We start from the raw sequence: 25,730 nt of genomic DNA on the forward strand, positions 1-25,730 counted from the left end.
AGCTCGAGCATTAACTCGGTACCGCTTTTTCGTTGACGCAAAAAAGCGGTACCAACCTTGGTAGAGCATAGTTCGGCAGTCCCTCTTAATAACAATAAATAATGCGTATTAATTGGTTTGATATATTACCGGCATTGCAGCTTTTTGCGCCCTCCGGTGGCTTCTGTCGAGAATGCGGCCCTCTTTTTTGCCCGAGACCAAGATGGGACACTTCGGAATCTCGGCCTTTTGGCCGGTGTTAAAATTTTGACAGCGGATTTTCGCTCGTCGTCCATATTGATAGTGTGGACCTCTTCTGTTTGCCGATTAGATGTCATACTTAAACGTTCCTAATCTTGCCAGTTTGAAATCGCGTTGACTGAAGCCTTAAGTTAAATACATTTATCTCGGAAGGCAATCATTTTTTTTCTCGTTTAATAAGGAAAAGATTCTCGTTCATTAGGGCGCAACTGGCCTAAAGATATACGTCAGTTCAGGTTTGTGCTCTTGCAACCAAAAAAGTGTCCAAATCGCGCAGCAGGTCAAACACACACGAGGACAAATTACAAAAGAAACCGATGACGGTATGACAATTGGCCGACAGGAAGAGGCATTTGTACGGTTTTTACCGTGGCAATCATAAACGCATTAAACAGATAATACGGTGGCATGCCCAATAATTACAAAAGTACGCTGCGACCATATGCTCGAAGGTATTCGACGTCCATTGACCATTGCTACCGTAGAGACCAAGACGCTCGGTTATGCCACAGGTCATTAACTGATGAGCAGTTTTTTCCGAGATATTAGAGCAATCGTGCTAAACTATAATAATATGGTGTTGCCGGTAAAAACTGATGTAATTATCAATTATTCTTCGAATTAGATCGGGAACCGTTGGTGTAACGTTTTGCGTAATCAGTCCCTCTGGGGCATTGCTCTTCTTTCTTTTTAAACTGAAACAAATGATGTAAAGACATGGAATGTCGTTGAAGCCTTGAGTCACTGGGTTTCTTAACTCATACAATGCACTTAAACTAGCTAGAGTTTTAGTAAGGGGTAAATCACATAATTCAGAGAGTTCCGATAATTTTGAAGAAATGAGTCACGCAGGAATAGTCGAGAAGCAAACCCACGAAAAACGGAGATTTTTGAATATTGAACTCATATACTTCCTCTGATCGTATTTTAAACTATTCTTGATGTTTGAGCTATTCTTGAAACACAAATCAATTTTGAAGCCTTTAGTCAATAGGATTACACTGGAGAACAATTTACAAAGAATACATAGATTGAAATTTTGTTACATCAAAAAGCCATTTTGAGTTTCCATATCCCTATGATTAGCCAATGCTTGGGTATATAAATAATGTTGAAGCCTTAGGTCAATGCTTATATGTCGGAAACTACGATTTACAGCCGTCAGCAGCAACTTTCATCAAAAAGTTGAGGAAATTATGGACTAAATTCCTTTATAATCCAGTTTAGTTCAACCTGTTTGCCTGATCGAAGTCCCTTAGCTTACGCGAAACGAGTGTCTAACTACACGAAAATAAGGCCGTGATTTATCTCATGAAGCCTTAAAATTTCCATAAATCCACTCAGTCCCAATGACACGAACGCGGTATTGATCTAGATTCCGGCAAATAAATCGTCTTTATTTAAATATCTGTCTGAGATCTAAATTTAAAATGCAAATCGGACCTATACAGACAATTATTTCACTTTGTGCCTTTTAATGAGACATTATAACGCCGTACTTTTTTTAAAGATTTATTTATTTAGATTTTGTTTTATTAATTATTTATGACCCATTTGTAAATGTGTGGAGCTCGTTGGAGCTGTGTCTGTGATTGTTGTCCTTTTGCTCTATTTTTTAAATCGCTAGTTTAAACTGTTTTTTTAAATAATTTTTCAAGTTGAGGCTGAATGTGAGTGAGTACTGAAGGTTTATTTCTCCGGAATAAATCAACAGACTTTATAGGGCATACTGGAACGCACTCGAACCTTAATTTGCATGCAATTATGTAGTGTCATTTGTAAAAATCAAGATAAGTCCACCGGTCCTGTGGGGTCGTTAATTAAAAATAATTCCGGTAATCAGTCTTGCTTGCCCGAATAAAAATTAACGACGGATTATTTCGTCCTTTTAACTGATACAGCATTTTTATTTCTAATTAAAAAAACATCTCCCAAATAATAATTATTAACAACGGACAATCGGAATGAAAATAAACCCACACAACGTTATTTCTGGGGCAATAAATATGTCCGAGTGGTCAGTACCACAAAAGCGGCCGAAATCCTTACAAATTCTTAATTAGTCCTTTTTTAATCCTCGTATTAATTATACACGGTGTAAAGGATGGGGCTTCGGCTTTGTAATTAAGAAAGAATGTGATAGTCATTAGTGGACGTTGGTTTTGCTAAGGCCCAGGGCTGGACTAAGATTTAACAAGTTTCGGTATTGTTCATCCAAATCATCGTCAAAGACCTTTTTCAATGAAAAGAAATAGTACTTAACTAAAAAGTTTCTGTATTATTAACTGAAATATCTGGGATTCATTTAAGGCTTTAAGTCACTTGAAATAATTTTCGTTCCCCTTTGGATTAGGTGTCAACCAAATACTTTTTATATTCCTCAGTGATTAGGTATTACGTTCGTTCACATATCATTAGACAATATACTGAAAAATGTTCAACATTTTTGAAGCTGTGAGTCAACTCATCACAGGTTAGAGATCAAAACGTATAACGACAATAGGATTATACAAAAATGTCTGTCCTGACAGGCTATGATTGTAGCTGATATTTTAATCTCTTAATTTGACTTGACCTGGTAAAAATCAATCTTAAAAATATTGTAATTAGTTTGTTTGAAGTGAACCCAGGTAGTCCTGAAAAAGCCTTCTCGTCATTTCTAGTTACTTCAAAACGACCTATGGATGAAATCTCATACTAATAAAACCTAAAGTCAAAATGACATACATATGTAAAGAAAAGCAGTATTTCATTAATGTCTAAATGGAACACTAAGGGATCCGATTAATATATTTTAGGAGTTTTAGATCTTCATTCCATCGGATACGTTCGGCACATTGTGCCACTTTGACTCAACATTTTCACAGTAAACTAATTTAGTAAAGCACTACGCAGTAGTTGAAAACGATTGTTGTCATTAAATCACTAAATTGGGAATTTTAAGGAAAATTTAAGTATTCTTTCAAAATGTCCAACAGCTGGAAAGAATGAAAGCATCAACTCAAAAATTTTTTAAGTTTTAAGTCAAAACCTCATCACTCAGAGACGGAAGCAGGCTTTTATAGAAAGAATGAATCTGCCTTTATTTTTGTGTTATATTTATGAGGGTTTCAAGCTCTTGAGTCAAGTTACAATAGCTGAGACCCCAAATCCGATAACCGGATGAGTTTTAGTAAATTTGACATATTTACTTGATTTCGGTATATATTCTTTGCGAGTGTAGAGCAAATATCTAGGCGACTCAAACTGGGACACGGGTCAGTTTTATATATTGGAATTTTTGAGGTCTGAAACATCAGAAAAAGGCCTACCTTCAAGGTCCTAATACGCTTCTTATACAGCCTTTGTCCAGCCGTCTGCAAGTTCTATAGTTAACATCCCAGAACGTTCATTAATGACTCGTCCTATAAATCATTTAATTACCACGCAAAACCCTCGTTCTCACAACTTCTCCAGATCCAATGTCTGCCCGATGAAACACAACGAAAAAAAGCGTGTATAGAGTATCGGCTACCTGTTTTATTAAAAACTCATATCATGCACCTAAATAGGCCTTTAATTATCAGGGGAGGCACAAACAAAACGGCCCCGTGAAATTCCTTTTTAATAGCTTCTGATGGACTTTTACTCTTCTTTTTTAACCAACCACTTTGAAGCTGCGTCCATAGCGCTGCTGCGGTTTTTCTCCAAGAAAAGTGTGGCAACGTAACGAAAACCGATGCAAAACAAAAATACTTAAAATAATTAAATAATTCCATGCATTGTCAAGAAATTGAATAGTTCGATCTTACCCAACTGGGGCACCGCATTGTAATAAATAATCGGATTTTTCAGTTATTATTACAAATAATTAATGTTGCGATACTTATTGATTTAATCAGTTTTTTCTTCGGCTGTGCAATCGCTTCGAAAATCGCCGCACATGCACCGGTGCTTATTAATTTGAAGCTCGAACATATCCGACTCTAAAGTAGACAAGCGAATGTATTGGGTACCACCTTCTGTCTACACCCCGCTGGTGCTCTTCTTCATCTCGCTCTTAACTGCGGGCTAGGAATTAATCCAATCACAATCATCAACTGCCAGTGGCGTGCCCACTTCTACTTCTACCTAATTTGTTTTAGTCCCTGAGTCAGCCCTTAAAAAAATTTTTTTATTAATGTTTTTAGTTACCAAACATCACTTCAAGGGGTTATCCAATTGGATGAGTGTCTCTTTAATGAAATGGGTTGCTAGTATTGCTGAGGTTCCGCCGCCTCTGTCTCAAATCGTCATATCTCAACAACAACAGAATGAGGCATTAAAAAGAGTCAAGAACATCACTTCAGGTGTGGGCCACACACACCTTGTTTGAATTTTACGATTATACCTTTTTGTTATGTTAAATAAACTTTATTCGACATAATTAAAGCCGGGAAACGGAGAGTGAGAGGGACAATGTAATATGTAAAAGAGCCTCAGTCTTTTCTTTCCATATTTACTTTTTAATGGTCTGGGAGTGGAAGTACCCAAAGCGAAAGTAACCCTCGTATACGGGAGGAACGGGGCGTGGCCCCCGAAGAACAAAACAAATTAATTCGTACAAACAGACGCAGAAAGGGTTCACATGCTCTATAATTATACGGTAGGAGCTAATAAATAATTAACCGATGGTTTGCTCTAACCGGTAGTTTTAATTTGACATTTAAAAGCATCCTTTGTGGCAGCCACTAATTATTTTTTCCTGAATAGGGCCTTATGGTTTTGGTCGGTAGTTTAGTCCGACCATTAATTAGAACCAGCTCGTATTTTACTAAATTATTCACTTCGACGATATGCGTTTAATTTGTTTATCTGAATGATTTGTTAAGCATGTAAATGACCTCAATGTAGTGACCTCGTAGAAAGAGGGTTAGGAATACCAAAAATCAAAACTTATAGTTTTCCCTTTGAAAGTTGGCACAATTTAATGTCACCTATGGGTTCCCAGAAACCTTATAATGTGACAAGGATAATTAGCCTGAGCTCACAAAAACTTTAAATTCTTTTTGGAAATTATACCAAAAAATTGTATCCATGCTATACAACTGATGTCTAACGTATCTAGCACATGTATAAAGTTTTCCATCATTTGGAATTAGATGCGTTAAAAATTGAAAAGACTTTTCGAAAATAGATAATTGTTCATTTTTGACTAAGATCTAAAAAATTTCAAGAAACTGAACTACCTAATATCCTGAATTAATCTGAACTAATTGTAAGATCTAAAAATATCAAAAATTTTCCTCAAATTGAAAACTTCATTTGTCCTTAACCAAGAAAGCTTTGAGTACGTGGTTTATTTTGTCGAATATCGTTACTTTATTACCTCGAGGTCGACTCTTCTGGCAGTAGACGATTTGTCAGTTGTGGTCGAAATAAAAAAATAACTCACTATAAGTTGACCTCAAATTGGAAATTTATATACAATTTATTTCTTTAAATATCCTAACTTGAAATTGACTCTTCTATAGTAGGAAATTCTTCAGTTTCACCGAAAATCTCGAAAATATAGATTAAAACTCTGCATCAGATAAGAAATTTCATAAACTCTAAATGAACCAAGCTTCCAATATGTGAATTAGGTTTTCTAATAATGCATCTAGTATGCATTGAAATTGATATTTCTACCATAGAAAAGGCTCTTGGTTTATCAAAAATCTACTATTATATATGTTGGCACACTGCCTCATATTAGAAATTTCATGAGTCCTCAATCAAGAAAGTTACGAATGTACGCTATTTTGTCGAATAGAAAACTTGTTTATCTTGAAACTGTATCAGTCATTTTCCTAGTAAAGGAGTAATTATTTGCAAGTACGGGAGGTGATACTTTCTTCACTTCCTCAAGTGTAGTTTCTTAGCTTTGGAACCACCCAACATATATCTGTCATAGAAAAGTTACTTAGTTGAACTTCCGAATACGTCTTAATAACTGGACGGCTTCTACCTCTCGCCTCTCGCCTCAGCTGCAAGCAGAGAAAACAAGAAGGTTGAAAATAAGTGATGAAATTGTGAATACATGTGATTTTTTCGGGTTCTATTGCGTCGCTTTTCAACGCAAATCCGACCAGATCAAAGTGTCGCGGCTGGCCGAAATTTCTGTAATAAATATATGTTCAGTGGCGGAACGTACTAACGAATCTCTAACAAAGTAAAAATAAAAAATAGTACCGCATATCCAGTAGATTTCGTTTTATAATTAGGTTTTTTATAAATTACAGATTGAACAATGGTGGACCGATAGTTTGCAAGTGCAAATAAAGAAGTGATGGCTATTTGTGTTTAATTAGTTTTTCAATATCAGTCAAATATCGATTTTTCTCGAATATTTCGGAATTTTCTAAATATTAAAAGCTACAATTAAATCGTCTTCGTAGCTCTTGCGGTTTCCAAGATTTCGAAATTGTGAATAGCAAATCTGAATAACCCTATCAACGTATCAACGTAGTAAAGCTATGTAGTTTGCTTTGATTTGATGGAGTTTGGGATCACTAAAAGGGTCTATTTAGGTTTCCTTGATCAGGTTTTTAAGGGCAGGACCCAAAATTAGCACAAAAACGTGTTCGTGAGCGTCAGCGGTTGTTTCAAACCCGGGCAAAAATGAATCGTCGACCGCAAGGTGTCACGTCCGTCGGAGACGTCGCCCATGTCAGAAACGCCACGATCGTTTCTGACATGGACACAATCGTACATTTCAAATTACCCTTCATATTCCAATTTATTTCGTAAATCGACCGACTCCGCGACTTATAAATCATACTCCAGGGCCGGAAAAATGATGGGAATAATTTTCGGGGCAAATTGGAATTTATTGAGCTTCATGCCATTTTTTGTTGGCGCTGATGAAATCGGAAAAAAATTGCAATTAGCACCACCAATGGCGAGAGAACGTCCTCTGATTGGTCTTCTAGAACGAAACAAAAGAAGGTCGAAGGCGTCGATCGTCGGAGCGCTAATGAACGTGTCCTTAATTAAGAGCATGCCCAGGAAAAGGGCGCACGCAGCTTGGAAATTACTCTCTCCCTGATTAATTAGGTCCGCCCTCGCTAATTAAAAGGCAGGAAGAGACGCCTGCGCCCTCGATCCAAACCCTTTCAGGGCGGCTCTAATTGTCGCCGATTTTCTAGCTCAAAATACTTTCCAGATGTATTTCCAGAGCAAAGGGAGACGCGGGGAAAGGAAAAAACACAATCTAATCCAAACAAAACGAAAAAGCTCACGTTTTCGATAAATCATCGGCCGGCCCCGTAATTTTCTGCTCCGTTTGCCGCACAATTAATTTTCTTGGGAAAATCCGGGAAAGCGGCCGCGCTATTGGTCCGGCTAGTGAAACAAAGGAGCGTCGGGGCGGGGATGGACGCGCGCTAATGAACGCTCTTAATTAGGAAACCGAGAGGCGTTGTCGACCTGGATTTTCGGGTTTGATTGGGGAAACGTGCGCCGAGTTCGAGGCATTTTCCTGTTTTTCTCGCTGAATCATCTTCTGAGAGCTGACTATTCCAGATTAAAAGCTAAAGTGGACGCAACAAACCCGTTCCTGAACTGGAATGGCAATTTTTATCCGAAATTCGGTCCCATTTTTATGTTGGCAATAAGGGTTTAATCGTAATTTCCCTGAACTGCGATATTGAATTTTTATACGTTAGTACCTAACAGATATATGCCAACGCTATTTCACCTAGTTCCAGTGGCGTACCTTAGTCCTATATGTTTCATAAATTCTCAGCTTCTCAAGTGAAGTTTGTATATATAGGTTCTTCCCAATTGAAGAAATTTTGTCTTTTCGTTATTATCTAGTTTCGTTACTAAAAAATTATAGGAACTCATGTCCACAGCGTTATTGAAAGTTTTGGAATTTTATGGAACGTTGTATTATGCAAAATGGATTATATTTTCATATTCTACTAAATAACAGAATTAAAGGCATTTTTCAAAGTTGGCAAGAATCCAGAAACGGTCCGTACCTGATTAGACTTTCAAAAATAGCACGATACGAAATCTATACATACATTTACCAGTTTTTCTCTACATCCTATTCAGAAAAAAGGAGTTCCCAATCAGAGCAATCAACATTTGGCCACCCTGTATATATATTTTGAAACTTTAAAAAACATCATTGGATCAATTTAGTGAAGGTAGTTAAAGTAAGGAATGCTTATCAAGACTGCGAAATTTTGATACTTGAAAATTGAATAACGTGACAATTAAGTCTGAGTCGTATTAATTTGATATACATATGTCGATCTATGCATTGGTATCTATGAGAAATACGTGGATATCAAACTATATGTCAATCCAACCCTAAGAAGTTCCACCCAATCTTAAACCATGAGATTCAACTGGGCCTCAAACTTCCGACTGTGATAATGAAACGTAGCGTTATCCGCATTGAAAAATGGGGTTGGCCGATTCCGATTTAATTTGCTTAATGGATTTACATTATAATTTGATTTCCGTAATCGATTTATTCAAATGTAAAAAACCCATAGCATTTACATATAATAATAAAACTGCCTACCCACGCGCCAAGATTAAAAACCACTTAATACGTTGTCGAGACTGGAAATATTCATATCTGACACCACATTCGGAGATTGAACGGTTATTCGATCTTCGATCACGGGAGAAAGGCTTCCCTTTTGTATACGTACAATCAATTAAATATCATTCACAGAGAAAACCACACGTTTCCCCCTGATTGCCCACGAGGACGCTTTTTCCCCCCTGATCGGTCGTAATGAAGACGATACGATTAAGTCATCAGACATGCTCAAGCAGTTTTACGTGGTAAAAACCCCTCTTTTTCGTCGTCTCACGAACAATATTGCTCTTGGAATGACGCAAAAACGCAGCTTAATATCTCATAAACTGGTCGCGGTGGTAGAAACGGTCATTAAGAGGTCGACGCTGCCCCCCGACCACAGTGCTGTCCACAAAAGGGCATCTGGCCGCCGCAATGTCTCCCGGTACCATCGAATAAATCACGGAGCGCGGACGCTAATTGGGGCGCACACTCTGTAATATGTAGATCCACGCTTAGATTGGGCAGGTACGACTCTTAAGGCTAGAGCCACGCTCTAACTCGCCTATATAACAGCCGTCTTTTTCTAGTGTGGATGGTCCTTAACGTCGTTGCGCAGTATTTCACGATTTTTGCGGTTTCGCGGCAAAGAAGCGCAGGTGGCAATTGCCCATCCGTTGATGCTTTATACGGGAAAACTAATGAACGGGCTTAAATGCTGCGCCGTTCGGTGTCGTTCTCTACACTTGGTTGCGTTAGAAGAGCTTCGATAAGGCAAGCATGTCGATTGAAACTCTTTTATTAATAGTTTACTCAGCGAAACTGGGAAAAATACAATTTTTACCACTCAAGTCAGTGGTTACACTCTATGAGTGTATGGTAGTTTTACATCTGTTTTTAAAAACATGATAAGGCTTATTATTCCCGATAGTGCAACAAGTTCTATCGAAAGTGAATGATGAGTTCATCATTCACTCTGGATAGCATTAGTTTCCTAGAATACACTCCGTTAGTAACACACACAAAATACCCCAAACCTCTCCAAATATGTCTCCCTCGGGAATAGGCCTAATAAATTTGCCACATGCATAACGGCCGCGAGAGTATTTAATAGGCCTTTGTAAAAATATTCTATCTTTTATTGTTAGTTATTGGGCTCCATATTCTCCGTCGCTCCTTAAACCGAGCTTATGCGTAAGCGAGGCTTTAATTGACAACTAAAACAACACGACAAAATGGTCAAAACACTGATGTTGCATCTTTTCTAAGACACAATTGGACTGACGTCTTCGTATAAGTCTCAAATTAGGTATTCGTTAATTTTGAATTAGTGATGACTAACCAACCACAGACTACAGATCGTAGTATGTTTTCCAACGTAGCCATTCTCTCTCGTCAACAGCCTAAATACTGTCAGCAGGACTGTGTCTGTGAAAGTAATTAGATTTCGGAATATGAGCAAATTCTTTATTTTACACTACAAGATGGCTTAGGGCAGCTTACTTACAAAATTCCACCTAGCAAACGGTGTCCTATCAAAAGTACCCAAGCACAGCTAAGTGGAAGAACAGGAACTCGAATCTAACGAACGCAATAACATTCGTAAAGTTAAAACTACGCTAGAATCATTGTGTTATGCGTTAATTTATATATCGTGTTTAATCAGTTTCAATTAATTTTGGATGAAAAAAGGCCTCACTTGCCGAAATATATTGAAGTTGCAAAAACAATGGAAGAGGACGTTAATTGCACAATTGCAACAAAGAAGCAAAAAGAGGAAAACGGCATTCCGGGACAAGTCCCGCATCACGGTAATTTGTAATTTGTTCAGACCTGATTAGTTTTCATCAGTCGATTAGGGTAATAATCGGATAGCCATAATCACATCGCACTGTGCCGATGCCGATGACGATGATAGGAAAACGGAATTGGACATGTATTGTTGCTTGTGACCTACGATGAGGCCCTATCAGCCAGAAACATTTAATTTTTTAACATCTGTCGCCCTCTAGTGCCTGCCACATATTGGTAATAGATTGTCAACTTCAAGATGGCGCTAGCATCTTGCGGTTTGACTGGAAAAAATGTAATGTCATGTGTTACAAGAACTTCTCAGGGCTAGATGGCGCCATTTCTTGCCAAAAGGGCCTACAGAACGGATGATTCCGGCCGGAGTAACGACTCGAAGGCCTCATGGTCAGATCATAAAGATGCCTTCACGCGTTGAACTATTTTTATGGCCTTTGGCTCTGGAGTTTACCACGGAAAAGAATGCGATTATGGGGATTTTTACAATTTTATTATTTTGTTGTTGGGATGCTCGGTTATGGGGTGTCCAAACGAGAGCTCAAGGCTTGATTAACCGCCCGTCGCTTTCGCGACAGTAAATCAGCAGATTTGTGTCGTCGGCGAAGGTGTGAATTATGTCGTCAGAAACCCCGGAGGGGCGCACAATGGAGTCCTGGACAACCTTACCACAACAAGGCGAAATTAATCGGCCTTAATTTAAGGGAAAAATGAGGCGCTCTCTCGGATGCAAATTTACGGACGACCGCTAATAGCTCTGCAACTTCGTGAGAACCAGTAATGATCTGTAATAACTATTATAACTTCAAACTGAAATTTCGATCCTTATTTCCATAGAGATCGATCCTATACGTTCGCCCATAATTGCCGACCATCGTTTTCTTTACTTTTAATGCTCACGGCAAGACGAGAGAGGAAAGTTATTATCTATTCGTGTTTTTTTGTGTTCCATCGTGCTCTGAGGCGATTTCTTCAAGCGCCATTTTGCCATAACACCGTAAAGTAAAGTATGTGAATTTAAGTCTGGAAGATGGGAGAGGGCCAAACCGCGAATTAGTCTCTTTTCGAAGCTTGGGGGCTTTAAACATGGACCTCTAGGCTCACGGTGCTTTTCCTGGAAGAAATACAGCTGTTCACTTACACGCACAAAGCCTAAAAAAACATTTTTCAATATTGTTAGTGGCGTAGACTTTAATGTATTTATAGTGTCAATTTTTTTTTAAATTTTTTCATTTCAGCTCCATTTCCATTATTAAAAATTTTAGCTTGGCTGTGAATCCTCTTCCCGTGCAGATTCTCTAATCATTTTAATTGTTTTCTTATAGGTTTTTATTTCACAAAAAAACAATTACACCTACTACCCGAATATACACAAAGTTTTTGTCTAATTCTTTATCGTATGAAACAGATATTCTTAATATGAGAAAACGGTTAGAAATATGTAATTAAATAAAGTCTTATATCTCTGACATCTGCGAGAAAAGCTCTGTTGAATAAGAATAAAATTTAAATATGTATGTCAATTCCACTTAAACTGGAAATCCTAAAAATCGTTAGATAGCTCTTTTAATTCAGTCAAAAGTATACCAAATAAATAGTATGAAAATATTATTCCAATCGGTCGAGAAAAGGAAAAGGTTAATGGGAGCAACAAACCTCTCAGAGACCTCTGATATATGATAATTTATTGAAAAAATCGCTTTGGTGTGTAACTTTTTTGTGTGCAACACTGTACTTGAAGGATTCAACTCAAATTATTGCCAAGCTTTGGTAAGAAAATACATAACGCGCTTAGTTCATTAATAAATTGTTGCGTAGAGCTTTGTTCTCTAAATAGCCGACTTCTGCGTCCTTTCGATGGTCGCTTTTAATGAATAAGAGCAAAAGCTTCCGATACTCCCCCAATAAATATCGGCGACGTATAGACGTGCAAAAAACAATCGCACGGATCTATACAAAGGCGGCGAAACCAACGCGGGACAAAGAAGCTTAACCTTTTTAATTAATCCGATCGCCCGATTCCGCAAAACGAACGGACATAAATCTGGACGTCGTGGAGGCCAGCCAACTCACCGTGTATTTTAAGTCTTGAGTCGCCCTTCATCAGACCCTTATTAGCCCTTTTTTAAGGACACTCTCCCGTTCATCGACGCCGCCGTCGTCTAAAAAACCTGCTCCTTCGATCAATACATAAAAATTTCATATTGAAAATGATTGGAGGCGGCAGCTAGGGCAGCTCTTCTCATTTCTTCAGGACCCAGTGGCGGCTCCATTATTTAGATTACTAATTATAAAATCTGTTTTTACGTTATTACACAACCTGCAGGATTACTGTTGTGGGAAGTCTCAATGAGAGAATGGAAAGAGCATAGATCGCCTATGAACTCGTATAATGACGAAAACTCAGTAAAGTTGAGCAGTATACTCTAATTTCCGATGTAAAGGGTTTTTATTTCGCTAAATCTTGCCTCCACCCCTGGCCCAATCTTTCGCTCCAGAGCTGCTCTGGCGCAATTATTATTAAACTATTTTTATCTTTTTCTTGGCCCTATATTGTTCTTTCGCCCGTTCGCTCTTTCTTGCCGGCTTCGCGTTCCCGGCTTAATCATTATAAGGGCTGGGAGAGCCCTATATATACATGAAAGAAAAATGTTTTTCATTTTTGCCCTCAAAGCGGCATAAAGATGACGAATTATCGTTGCTGTTATTATGCAAAAGAGTATTTCTTATCGTTTTTAATGCAACCCAAAGAGAGTGCAACATAGAAAAAATTGCGCCTTTATGCAGTTTCGGTTAAGAGATAAAGGACTAGATTTGGTCGATGTGGAGGTCAATCGTCACCACTCAAGGTCCTGTCTTAAAAATTTGGTCAAAACGTATTTCTGCTAAAACTTAAGAAAATTCTAGGAAATTTGAAATTTGACTAACTGTCGTTTCTAAATGACTTAGCCCGTGGAAGGCAATGCTACAAATAATCTGTTATTTGTAGTACCGTCTTCCATGCCGAACTTGATAGGAATGTGTTATATATTTTTTTATAAAGCGGCGCAGAAATGACGAATTACTGTTGTTATTATTGCGCCCTGCATATCACAAAGCATTACCGATCGTTCAGACCTTATTACAGCCCAAAGGGCAACATTGGAAAAATTTAATTGGGCTTTGCCGCCACTCGCGAGATAGCGTAGGAGGCACCCGAAGCATCGAACATCAGGAAAACTCATATACATCGCCTTCGATAGGTGTAATTTCATATTAAACCTGGTACTATGCAAGTGATCCATCCTTCAGGCCCTTACCGCAAGCCGGTACCCCAGGGACTCTACTTACATGGTACCGATCGAAGGTGCCACTATAAATCACTCATTAAAGCTCGCGCCCGTCAATTTCGTGATTAAGGAGGTTTGCAGCCCCGGGTCCTCCCTCCAGGAAGTTATGCGCAATCTAATGGAGAGTAGCATTTAGTTAATTAAAGGCAGTTTACCACGATCACGTTTTTAATTTTTACGATGCTCTAAAATTGTAATCAGACTTGAGATGACGACCCTACCGGGAGTCGTTTTACGGCCTGCAAACGTACTCTATTCTACTAAGTGCTTATTTGGAAACGGCCATGCTCGCTCCCTGTGCACGTTTTACTATCCTGTGTGTCTCAGCCGGAGTGTGTGTTTATGTGCCAAAGGAGTTTCAGTTTTAAGGGCTGAAATTCAACTCGGTTGTTGATGGAATATGAAGTATTCTCAAAATCGACTTAATTCAAGTTTCTACTTCTCAACTTGCCTTAATATTGAGTCGGTGCACTGTGGTTCGTGTATGCAAAGTGACCCAGATTCGTTCCTCAACGTATTGGGATTCAAGAAATATTATCACAGCTATAGGGCTACAAGGCTGCTACAAATGCACGACTTGGTGTAGCGCCACCGAGTAGGGCCCCTCGGTCGTTGTAAAACGCCTCTCATTTAAATCCGTAATAGCAGTAGACAAAGTAAATTCCCATAAGATATAGGATTGATGTCATTTAAAAGTGCGGTCGGTTCAGGTCCATTTAAGAGGTTTTAAAGTACAATCCAGCTTATAATACCACTGAACATATATTTTTCATAGAAAAGTCACTTGGTTAAACGACCGAATACATCTTTGTTAACTCAACTGCCCCTACCTCTTGCCTCGCGTATCGGTTGGAAGCAGCATTTTTTTTATTTCAGCGTGTTATCAGATGATAAAAGTAAACCAAAATAAGCGATGAAATTGTGAATACACCTATCTTTTTTGGGTTCCATCGATGTTGCTTATATCTACTATATTAAGTTGCTGCCGCTTTTATGAATATGCTATGATAAATACAGGGTGTCCCATTTAAAGTTGTAATTGAAGATTACTCAAAAACGGTACGTTGTATGAAAAACAGTTTCAAATAAAAATTATTTGATAAAGAGAGGGACATGTCATGATGATAGTGACTTGTAGCCAAAACACCTACACTTTTTTTTCCAAATGGCAATCCCGCATTTTTTTGCAGATCTTGGCAGACCTTCAAAAAATTAATATCTTTTATTTGAACAATTTTTTTATTAAGCGTCAACATGTCCCCCTCTTTACCAGACAACTTTTATTTGAAACTTTTTTTCAGTAATCTTCAATCACAGCTTTAAATGGAACACCCTGTATATGTTCAATTATGACACTATACTTTTTCTACGAGCATTCTCTATTACCAATTGTATGGTCTATTAGAACCTAAATCATATTGGATATATTTGTAGCTATTTGTTGCGATTTTGAAGGTGCCGTAAAATAAATGTGCTAAAAATACTTTTCCAGGGCACTGGGACCATAATTAAGGTATCAATATAGGGTCTATATCACTCCATTAAACCGAAAACCTGCACATTTAAAAAAATTAAATTTTTCTGAAAATTTTGAAGGGGGAGGGGGAGTTAAGGTAAAGTATTTTTTGCTACTTTTCGGACTTCAAACTTTGATACCTCGAGAACATGTGGAGCAAACCATGAAAAATAGTTGAAATTAATGGTCTTGATGCGCTCTATGTTCTTGCATAAATCTCGAGATACGGGGTCACATTAATACCCATTTTTTTCCACTTTGAAAGTGCTGTAAAACGAAGGCCTTTCTGAAACAAATAATTGAAAATAAATCATTCAAACTTCAAATTCTAGTTTGCTTAATCTCGGCTGAAATTTATATGCTAAATGTGTAATGTTGTGAATGTGAATTAGGGTGAACATAATGAGAAAAACGTAAAACTGGAGTTTGCCTTAAAATTGGGTAGCCACGACTGCGCGATCATGAAGTGCGCTAGCCAAAGTCACATAAGATCGTGATTTTGTGCGCCATAATAGGCGGATGCATTGCCATAGCAACGTTTAACCATGACAACATGTAACCAATGACCAGTGGGTATAAAGTCTTTACATCCCGCAGATCCCTGGTTATTAATGTAAAATCGTGAAGTAGCTACATAATCTGCTGATTAGTTTCGCTTTTTAAATTTTCTTCTGCGAGTCGATAGGTAATCCAGTTTACCAGAGTTCAAATTTACAATAGAATACGTCATTCTAGATCTTAAGAATTAAGGAAGAGAGATATTTATAAGGAAACATTGTCTCATTTTGCTCATAGCCTCTAGTCGTACCAGATTCGGCTCTAATCGATTAATCAGTACTTAATTTATTTTTGTAGGCTTTTTGTGTTTCCTCAGAAAGTCAGATGTCCTTGATTTCTCAACCTGAGACCTTGGTCACAATCCATGTCTTTATTCATATCTTGCTATTTTGGCGAACGAAGCAATCACTTGCCTTGAACTCAACGTCGTGTAGCACTCCTAATGGGCCTACTAAGAGACCAATAATTTTAATAAACCAGATGGTCAGACGATAATATGTGACTGTATGCGTGAGAACGTATGTAGTTAGTGCCTTACCTCTCTCCACTTATTTCTACTTATATAGAAACGCCATTTTTGCTCCGAATACAATGGCAACGACGCAATTTATTTTATTTTCCTTCTTAACCGACCGTCAGTTTAACTGCAAATACAGCCCAATCGTTCTCCAGATTTGAGTTCTAGACATTTTTATATGTATCAGCCACACTCACAAACTGCTCACGGAAATGATCGAAACAGCAAAATTTTTCGTCAAATTTAATAGCTTGTATCTCTCAAAAGATTTAACAAAATTTCATAAACTTAAAAGACCATGAAAGCTCGTTTCTTCCAGATTAAGGATCCGCGATTGATGATTTTTAAAAGCCGTTTAATGGTAACACCGGGATGAGATTTTACAATTTTTTCTGTAAGTACCTTTTATTTTTTGTAAGTTTCAGAATCGTTTTCGTATCCAAATTTTTAACGATTTCATAGATTTTTTAAAATCAAAACCCAACTTTCAACTTTCTCATACAAAAATATTTTTTCTAATTTTGACAACCTTCTTATCTTCTTTTTAATACTTTCATTTTGTAAATCAGTTATTAAAAAAAGGTCCAGTAACAGCAATGGTTATTCTAGGTCTAAAGGCACATATGTATGTACGTGACGCAGTTTGAATACGTTAAAATTTATGTCATTTTCCTGTAATTTCTTTATTGTGCATCCACATTAGAAAATAGTATATTAAAGTACAAGTTCCATAGCTTCATTGTCCCATTAACCTAAGTTTCATAAGGCCATTGGCGCACTCTTCTATTGTCAACTTGTCGCTTTACTCCTCACTTTGTAAGCTTGGATCCGTGCAATGTCTTATGAAACTCGTATTTTAATATACTGTTGTGTGACTTGTGTCACAGACCAAGATCTTGCTTCACTCATCCAGCAGAATCCCACTTGTTATATGACAAAAAAGTATTTCCTCGCCGCTTACATAAATTCTTATTATTCATTCGCATATTTTTAGTTTATGAAATTTGTTGAGTCTTTTGAGAGGTACTAATTCTTAAAATTAATGAAAAATTTAGCTGCGCCGATCTTTTCCGTGAGTAGCTTACTGTCTGATTTTTTTAGCTTTGTCACACCTGACTGAAATTATTGAGAGTCTGTCACTTGTAAAATACAATTCTACCCGGTAATTAAAGGGACATCTACTTAAGACAGTATAGGATCTCCCATGGAGCTGTCGCCTGTATGCAACCCGTCGCCTTGTTGTCCCTTAACTTAAGAAGTTTATCACCTAATTTCGAATTAATAATCCCGGATTGTCCGGTTCTGGAAGGCCGCGGCTGCCCATTCTAATAACTTCTTAATTTATAGGGTGATTTCTTAAAACTGGCGTATTGCGAACGAGCCGGCTACGACCTGCCCCAATCCTATCGCCTAGCTCTAAGTCAGGTGCGCATGCAGGCCAATTGGTGTAGGCCGCAAGCTCTCCAGGGACTGTTGAACTTGGACAAACATATTAACATTTCCTAATTATCACTAAAAGGCTTAAGCGGCAGTAAAAAATTATCTTTGCTGCCAATTTTATTTGAAACAGCGGGAGAGTGCCGATCGGTAATTAGCAGAAGCGGCAGTAAAATCTCGAACTTTAAGGACGGGTGTTTGGCCGCTTTGAAGCCTAGATTTAAGTACCATGTGGATTCTTACTTTTTTTAGGTGGCTACAGCGAGGTTCCATGTTTGTTGTCTCTCAAGCCCAGCTACTTAAATTATTGAAAATCTCCGAAACTGTCCATTATAAAAGTTTGCTGGATTTAGGAGCAGGCGACGGAAAGGTCACCGCCCATTTAGCGCCTATATTTGACGAGGTCTATGTCACCGAAATGTCGCCCTCCATGCGAAATTCGCTGCAAGCTCAGGGATATAGGTTTGTCTTTTCCTTTCTGATAGTCAACGGTATTAGAAAACGTTAAAAAAGGGTTTTAGACGTGGAGTCTTGGCACCGTAACAGAACGTTCAACGTGATCTCATGTCTCAATCTCGTCGATCGCTGTGATACTCCTCTGGACTTGCTGGGTCAAGTTAAGGAAGCACTGAAGCCTGATGGGGTGCTACTCCTAGCTGTGGTACTGCCTTTTTCAGCTTATGTGGAGTCAGGTATGATTCAGAAATTAAAAAAATTAAAAATCTAGTTGGTCCTTTATCTAGGGTCTAAAGACCACAAGCCGAAACAAATATTGCCTGTGGGCGGTGATACTTTTGAGGAGCAGGTTGACAGCTTCGTAACAGAGGTACTAACACCGGCCGGTTTTGAAGTTATTTCCTGGAGCAGAGTGCCTTATCTTTGTGAAGGAGACTTACAGCAGTCCTATTATTGGCTTGATGACGCCATTTTTGTTTTAAAGGTTAAAGGACCTTAAAAGTTTTTACCTAGTTTGACAGTATTTTTTGCGACCATACTTGTACCTATATATTTGAAATATACACATTTATTTTTTCAAAGTTTGATGCATTTGATAATCGTAACGTCAAAATTACCATCTGCCATTCTTGGATGCTTCATTACATTCCCAGGTATGTTGTTTCAGTATAATATAAACAATAACAATAGGAGTTTAAATGGATGATATTAACAATCTTTCTTAATTTATTTCAGGAATTGTCGGATGGAAAGATAGGAGCTGTTGATCTCCTCGATGGAGCGCTTGTAAGCACCTAACTTTCAATAATTACTTTTTTATTAGAGTAAAGAAACACCGTCTATCACTCTCAAACATTTAATGTAAAAGTAAATTTACTAATAATTAGCATAATACAAAAAAGTTCCTTCAAAAATCGAATTCCCTTCAGACGTACAGGATTTTCATTTTTATGTTGACATCCCCCAACAACTTTACCAGTACATGGAATCAAAATAGCGCCAAAAATAGACAAGTACTATTTACCGTCAAATATCTGATTCACACTACATAAAGTATCAATGTATTCAGAACATGCTTCTGATATTTCATAGGTCGATTTGAGGTTTCGCTAAGGACCATAATTTATTTCCATGACTTACCGATAAAGCTGCAAAGAGTGTGTCACAATAAAAATGAAAACCCTATTATACCTACAGCATTAATGCCGAAATTTTGTACCTATTTAGTACCCCGTTACAGCAATACGTCGCTGTAAAGATACCCGAGATGTTACAGAATTTTTCCCTAAGACTAATAAGGAATTCACACTAGTGCGTCAATATCGCCGTTGGCAGCTTTCTGTAGAAGTCTGGCACGTTCCAAAACGTAATAAAATAAAGACAGTCGAATAAATTGACAATATTGGCGCACTTGATACACACTAGTGCCAGTCTCTGAATATGCCATAAAAGCCAAGCATACATTAAGAGTAAAAACAACTAAGAGTTGAATAATACAGAACCGTACATAAAATACAAACTGGTCGGTACCTACTTAGTCAAGGCACCGATGTGCTTACGTGCACTTTGGTATCAATGTTTTTGTACTTCAATTCAAGGCAGTGGTAGATTTCACTAGAATCAAATACAGCCACAATTTGTTGGTATAGAAGGTAAATGTACTTCAAGTAGATTTGCTGTGGACAAACGTGCAAATTATTTGTTGGATCACTAATCAAGGTTGAAAATTAATACAAAGCAAAAACTAATTTAACCTAATGTATTAGTAAGTCTCGTTTTTAGATTTAAGAAATGGCAGTTCTGAAGAAAGCTACTTCTACCTCTATTGATTAGGTACCAAAGTACCCGGAAAATACTAGCAGATCAAGGTTATGCTTCCCCACTGGAAAACGCTATCACTTTTATATTTGTCAATACTTATGTCAGTAATTTCAATGCTCTGAGAAATATTTCAATGAGATACATTTTTACATAAAAAAAGGCAGAAAAAAGAATGTGATTCCATGGTCTACCGTTAGCAACTAAACAAAAAGTTGGAAACTTACTGGATAAATTGGTGAATGACATTTTCCTTTGCGGCACTGAGAACCTGCTCTTACTTTCCGTGCTGGAAGGGCTTTGTCCTTAGGAACCTTGCACACGTCATCTTTGCAGAGGTTCTTCTTTTTATCCTTTTATGTGAATATCGTTTTTCTCGGACTATTTCTGAGAATTACAAAATGTACAAATAAAATAGTTATCAGAGAAAATTTCCTATATATCTCACCTGTCAAGTGAGCACCTGTCTGTGCCCTAAGATTATAATGTGAGGATATTTCAACATTCTTGAAGAGCCAATGACTAGCTATGTCTGTTTTTTTAAATGACCTGATTTTTGGAGAGTCTAATTCTGCATGCCTATTAAAAGACTTGCTAAGATCCTTCGCAACATAGTGTTTACTCTTCTTTGTATATTGGTGAGATTTATTCGATACTGGGTGACAAAATGTCGGGCCATAGCTTAAAGTCTGCCGTATGCCATCAGCACACACGGGCATGATTTTAGCTGTATAGCGCTTTTGAGACAACTGAGAATCTTTGTGAGGTATAAATTCTATCTTGGTAGAGGAATTTGATAGATCAAATGATACATTTGACTCAGATCTACATTTCGATCGACTTTTACCTGAGTTAATTGGCCTGATATTGAGCACTTTAGTAGAGCACTTATGATCTTGCAATATACTGGATTTTCCATGGTTCGAGGTTTGAAAAACCTTTAATTCAGACAAATCAAAGGATAGGTTACTTTTTATTTGACTAGAGGAATTCTTCGATATGCGGTTTTCTTTTTCTGAAACAAAGCTTTCTAATACATAGGGTGGTCAAATTATTTTTTTTTAACTTTTAGAATTAAACTCATTGGACACAGACTTACCAGCCTTCTTTTTATTTCTGCAGGTTAAGTTTCTAGTAGCCATCCTGTTTAAAACTGATTCAGACATATTTTTGTGAAAATTTGTAACCATTGAGTCCTCAAAGGACTTGTGTGACAAGATGCCAATGCCCTGCATGTTCCTGGATTGCAGAATTGCACTAGAATTGGATGAAAACTTTCTACATGCTCTAGGACTAAATTTTTTTGACAATTCTTCAGTCCTAAACTGGTTTCGATTTCCTCCAACATTTCCACTAAAGTTACTGAAACCCAGCCTTGTTAGGCGGACAAAGAGTTGTTTTGAGCAGACGTCATTTTTGCTTTTAGAATTATTGTTATATTTAGAATTATGATTATTTAAAATATTGGCAAGCCTTTGATCTAAAAGGACAAACAATTCTTTTAGCACTATCCTGCTACTGAGAGAGGAATTCTTGTGCTTACGATGAGTTATAAAATTTAACTTGTTTTGCCCTTTCAATAAAAAAGATCCTGATTTTATTTTGCATAGCTTCTGCTCACAGGACTTGTAGAAGTTTAGTTCAAACTTTTCAAATTCCTTTAATGGTCTAGAAACAGACCCTGACATAAAATTAGGCTGTCTTCTAAGAGATTTAGCAATTTTTGCATCCATTTGATCCTTATAAAACCTTTCAAACTCATCTTGAGTCACACACTTGTACTCAGACTTAATATTATTCATATTATACTTTTTATGAAAGCTTTCAAAATCTTTATATGAGATTGATTTTGATTTACTTTGTTTATTGCAAATATTAGAAGTTTTGTTATTTGCATAAATACCATTTTCCTTTACAGGAGGACTAGTGACAGCTTTGCTTTGTAACTTCTCTATCACTAACTTATCAGTACTTTTCTCTTTTAGGCTTTGTGACTGGTTTCTTGTCATAACCCCATTTTCTGTTTTGTTGCCTTGAGGTAAGATCTTTTTCCAACTATCAAGTTCACTTAAAGACTCAATTATTATAGAGTTGCTAATTTTATCTGTGGCTTTAATAATTGGCAACATAAATTCAACTACTGAATTTTTACTTCTGGTTAAGTGGACTCGCATTCTGTTTTGTACAAGAACTTTTTGTCTAGATTTACTAGAAGAGGGTTGGACCTTCAGTCGGTGGTTTTGACTTATTAAATCACTTTTGTTGATGACTAGATTACTTTGAGTCAATTTGGTATCAGAGAATTTTGATCTAAGAACCATAGAGAGTTCCTTTTCTCTGTGATGTTTCCCCATTTTCTTATGATTGATAGTATCACTCATCCTCTTTAAATTACAAGCATTCTTAGATATGTCCTTCCTATTTGATTTGCTACAGAAAGAAAGCAACTTAGGAGCTTTAAATTCCATTTTTATATTGCTATGTTGTAACACATTGGTAAAGCAAATCTTTATGCCTTGGGAACTAGAATATACCTGTGGCACTTTAGGAGCTCTGTTAATGTTACCATTTGTTTTAGATTGGAGCTGCTTTTTGCTTAACAGAGCCTTGATTCTGTTGGGCAGATCTTTCACTTCTAACTTCTTTTTTCTCAATTTCTTTTTGGCCAGCCTCCGCTGTGCCAAATTGTTTACGAAAACCATGTCTAACACCTGTGCAGAATCTAGGCAGGGCTTCTTTTTGTATGTAGGGATTGGTGCCATTATAGCCCACTATTTATCTCTTTACATACCCAATTTGTTGATTTCTCTGCTTTGGTAATGTGTACTAATGCATTGAGCTTCTGTAGAAGATGTGGGAAAAAGGGGTTTCACTCAAAAATGTTATTAAATAACACTTAGGAAAATTGTTTTCCTAACAAAAATATAATAGAAATCATAACACAAAACGTCAGTTGACAGTAATGAAATGGATGACAAGAAAAAGAAAAATCGGTAATCGCCTCTTTCCAATGGGAAGCCGGGAAGCTTGAAATTGAGCAATCGGCAACCTTTTAGCGCCTGAATCCGGGTCAACTTTTCTTTAACGAAAATAAGATTCAAAAACAATTTTTTGTTATGAATTTGGCGGCTGGCATATTACAGCGAGGTATACAAATTAATTTATCAAAGTGTTCGTCTCAAACGTATAGAACACATATAATATTCTGTTCTCACATCAATAAACATAGCATTGGTCATCTTCGTGTCACATTTCAGTTTTCGTGGCATAATAAATGGAGGTTAATAATATATACTAACTACATAATGAATTTTATTCATAACATAACCCCAAAATTTACTTACATAACCTTTTATTTTCATAGACAAAATCCAGATACTCTTAATTATTTACTTTAAAAAATAAAATTTCCATGTAAATTCATATCAAACCATGACATTCGTGGATGTGCAGGACGAGCCTCCATCCAAAGATATCCCCGGTCCAAAACCAGAATCAAAGGGGCCCAATGACAGCCAATGGGGATATGATTTGTATCCCGAACGCCGTCAAGGCAGAACTTCGAAATCTATCGGTCAGGTAATGCTCGGCTTAGCGGGAAGAGAAAATTTAAGAAAAATCGATTGCGAGAGAAGCGTGTATCAGTGTTTGAAATCAAGCCCTCTTGTACGATTGATGGTGGGTGCCCTGAAAGCGTCAGGCTGCCCTATTGACATTCGAAGGCACATTAGTTGCGAGGATTGCGCTCCCAGTGTCAGTGGAGGCTATGATCCCGTGCTAAACCAGGTTTGTTTTTTCCATATACTATAGCTCTATTAAGATATTGCTTTTTTTTTAATTATAGATTTGCTGTGTAAGGAATAATCTGGATTCTGACTGTCTTTCAGGTAGTATTATGTCACAATAACTCATTCCGCGAGGGCATAGTCCAAGGAGTCCTTACCCATGAAATGATACATATGTTTGACTACTGTCGAAATAATTTGGACTTTAAGAACATTGACCATTTGGCATGCACAGAAATCCGTGCTGCCAATTTAGCTCACTGCAGCTTCCTGTCTGCATGGATGAATGGAGACACCTCAATATTTAACTTCAAGGAAACTCATCAGAATTGCGTTAAGAGCAAAGCTCTGAGCTCAATGTTGGCTGTGCGAAACATAACAAAATTGGAGGCAATTGATGCCATTGAGAGAGTATTTACAAAATGTTATAATGATTTAGAACCTGTGGGCCGAAGGCTTCGAAGAAACAGTTTTGATATACAGAAAGCTTTTCAAGATGGAATTTATTTTGGTTATGATGACGGCCAATAGAGCTTGTAAGTGAGCAATTGTAGGAATGAATGAATTGTTTCATTCTTGAATATAGTTAAGTCATTAAGTAGTTGGATTTTGTTACTTATTTGATAATAGTTAATAAAAATAACTGAATAAATGATGGTGTTTTTTTATAATTATTGATATGAAAGTTATTCTCTTGATTTCTTTAACAATAGTTCTTTATTTAGCGGTCTAGTTCTTGTTAATCTTTTGTCTTTCTTAGCTGGTGGAAACTTTTGTCAATATCACGCTCAAAAGAAGTTTTATTGTCCGGTTTTTTGCCCTTTTAATCCGATAGGTTATGTTACCAGTATCCCCATATGCTTGACTTAAGACGTCAATATTCAAATCAAATAAATGGGCAATATCTTCTTTGCTAAATAATACCACAGTTAACTGCGAAATACAGCAGGAGTTGCAGGAGATAGGTGATGGAGTCCCAGTGAATAAAATAGCGGAAGTGTGAGTTTATTTTGAATGTTGCGCATCAAGGAGTGAAGTTCTTTAATTTATCTATTACTAAGTTTGTTGAGACATTTATTTATATTGTGTTTTATAATAAAAAGTTTTTATTGTTTAATTGGTATATTTTTTATCTAAAAATAAAAATTAATACTTATGAAATATTTCTTTATTGAGGTCGTAAAATTAATGGCTTTATATGGGTATTCTTATTCCATTTTGGCGTTTCTCTATGTGTTAGAGAAAGACGGATAGTTATGAGCAGCCTTTTTCATCTCTATCTAACATTTTTTAAAACAGTTTCTTAGATTTGTCATTTGTCAGTTCGGTAAAATTCAATTGATGTCGTGCGTCAGGCTTTTGATTTTGTACGTTTAAAACGTATTTATTTGCGTGAAAAATGCATTTTTTAGTACGAGAGTTATGTATTCGTGTGCCTCTAATATTAAAGCTAAATATTTGATCGTATCTCACTTTGGCGGTTCGTTATTTTACGTTAAATGTGTCGGTTTATTTTTGCTGAATGAAGCCCCCGTATGAGCCTTAAAAGTATATATGGAAGATCCTCCGTGAAGATCCAAAGTTGGTAAGTAATTATCATTGTTCAAATGCATTTAACTTAGTTTTACAATCCCAAAAAAAGTGTCTTTTTCTTTGCAAAACTCTTTGTATGTAGTACTGTTAGTTTGTAAGAGATGGCGCTGATAGATATATTATTTTTCGCGAT

At 37.1% G+C, this 25,730-nt stretch overlaps 3 protein-coding genes across 6 annotated transcripts in view; 2 read left to right on the plus strand and 1 right to left on the minus strand.

The window, feature by feature from the left end:
- The window catches only part of LOC136412049 (protein-L-histidine N-pros-methyltransferase), a 210,724-nt gene that overhangs the window by 16,185 nt on the left and 168,809 nt on the right, over positions 1-25,730 (plus strand). For both annotated transcript variants that reach the window (XM_066394922.1, XM_066394932.1), the window contains 3 exons: positions 18,198-18,407; positions 18,459-18,637; positions 18,689-18,928. In XM_066394922.1, the coding sequence (XP_066251019.1) occupies positions 18,198-18,407; positions 18,459-18,637; positions 18,689-18,900 (601 nt within the window). In that variant the 3' untranslated portion in view covers positions 18,901-18,928. The remainder of the gene's footprint in view (positions 1-18,197; positions 18,408-18,458; positions 18,638-18,688; positions 18,929-25,730) is intronic.
- LOC136410593 (uncharacterized) lies at positions 19,253-23,189 on the minus strand. Of its 3 annotated transcripts, none has more exons than XR_010752262.1 (4): positions 21,319-23,189; positions 20,668-21,234; positions 20,447-20,606; positions 19,253-20,077 (listed from the first exon to the last, which is right to left on the minus strand). XR_010752262.1 is itself a non-coding variant. In XM_066392824.1 (4 exons), exons 1-4 carry the CDS (start codon positions 22,979-22,981, stop codon positions 20,497-20,499), a joined length of 2,277 nt encoding a protein of 758 aa, XP_066248921.1. In that variant the 5' UTR covers positions 22,982-23,189; the 3' UTR covers positions 20,411-20,496. The 3 variants fall into 3 exon arrangements, 2 of the variants coding, with proteins under 2 accessions (XP_066248921.1, XP_066248909.1); XM_066392824.1 differs by lacking the exon at positions 19,253-20,077 and having other exon boundaries at positions 20,411-20,606; positions 21,319-21,699; positions 21,763-23,189; XM_066392812.1 differs by lacking the exon at positions 19,253-20,077 and having other exon boundaries at positions 20,411-20,606.
- LOC136419717 (mitochondrial inner membrane protease ATP23 homolog) lies at positions 23,558-24,605 on the plus strand. Its single transcript, XM_066406249.1, has 2 exons — positions 23,558-24,005; positions 24,107-24,605. Exons 1-2 carry the CDS (start codon positions 23,652-23,654, stop codon positions 24,533-24,535), a joined length of 783 nt encoding a protein of 260 aa, XP_066262346.1. The 5' UTR covers positions 23,558-23,651; the 3' UTR covers positions 24,536-24,605.

This window comes from Euwallacea similis, chromosome 1 (assembly GCF_039881205.1).
Source record: "Euwallacea similis isolate ESF13 chromosome 1, ESF131.1, whole genome shotgun sequence".
NCBI classification, from domain to species: Eukaryota; Metazoa; Arthropoda; class Insecta; order Coleoptera; family Curculionidae; genus Euwallacea; species Euwallacea similis.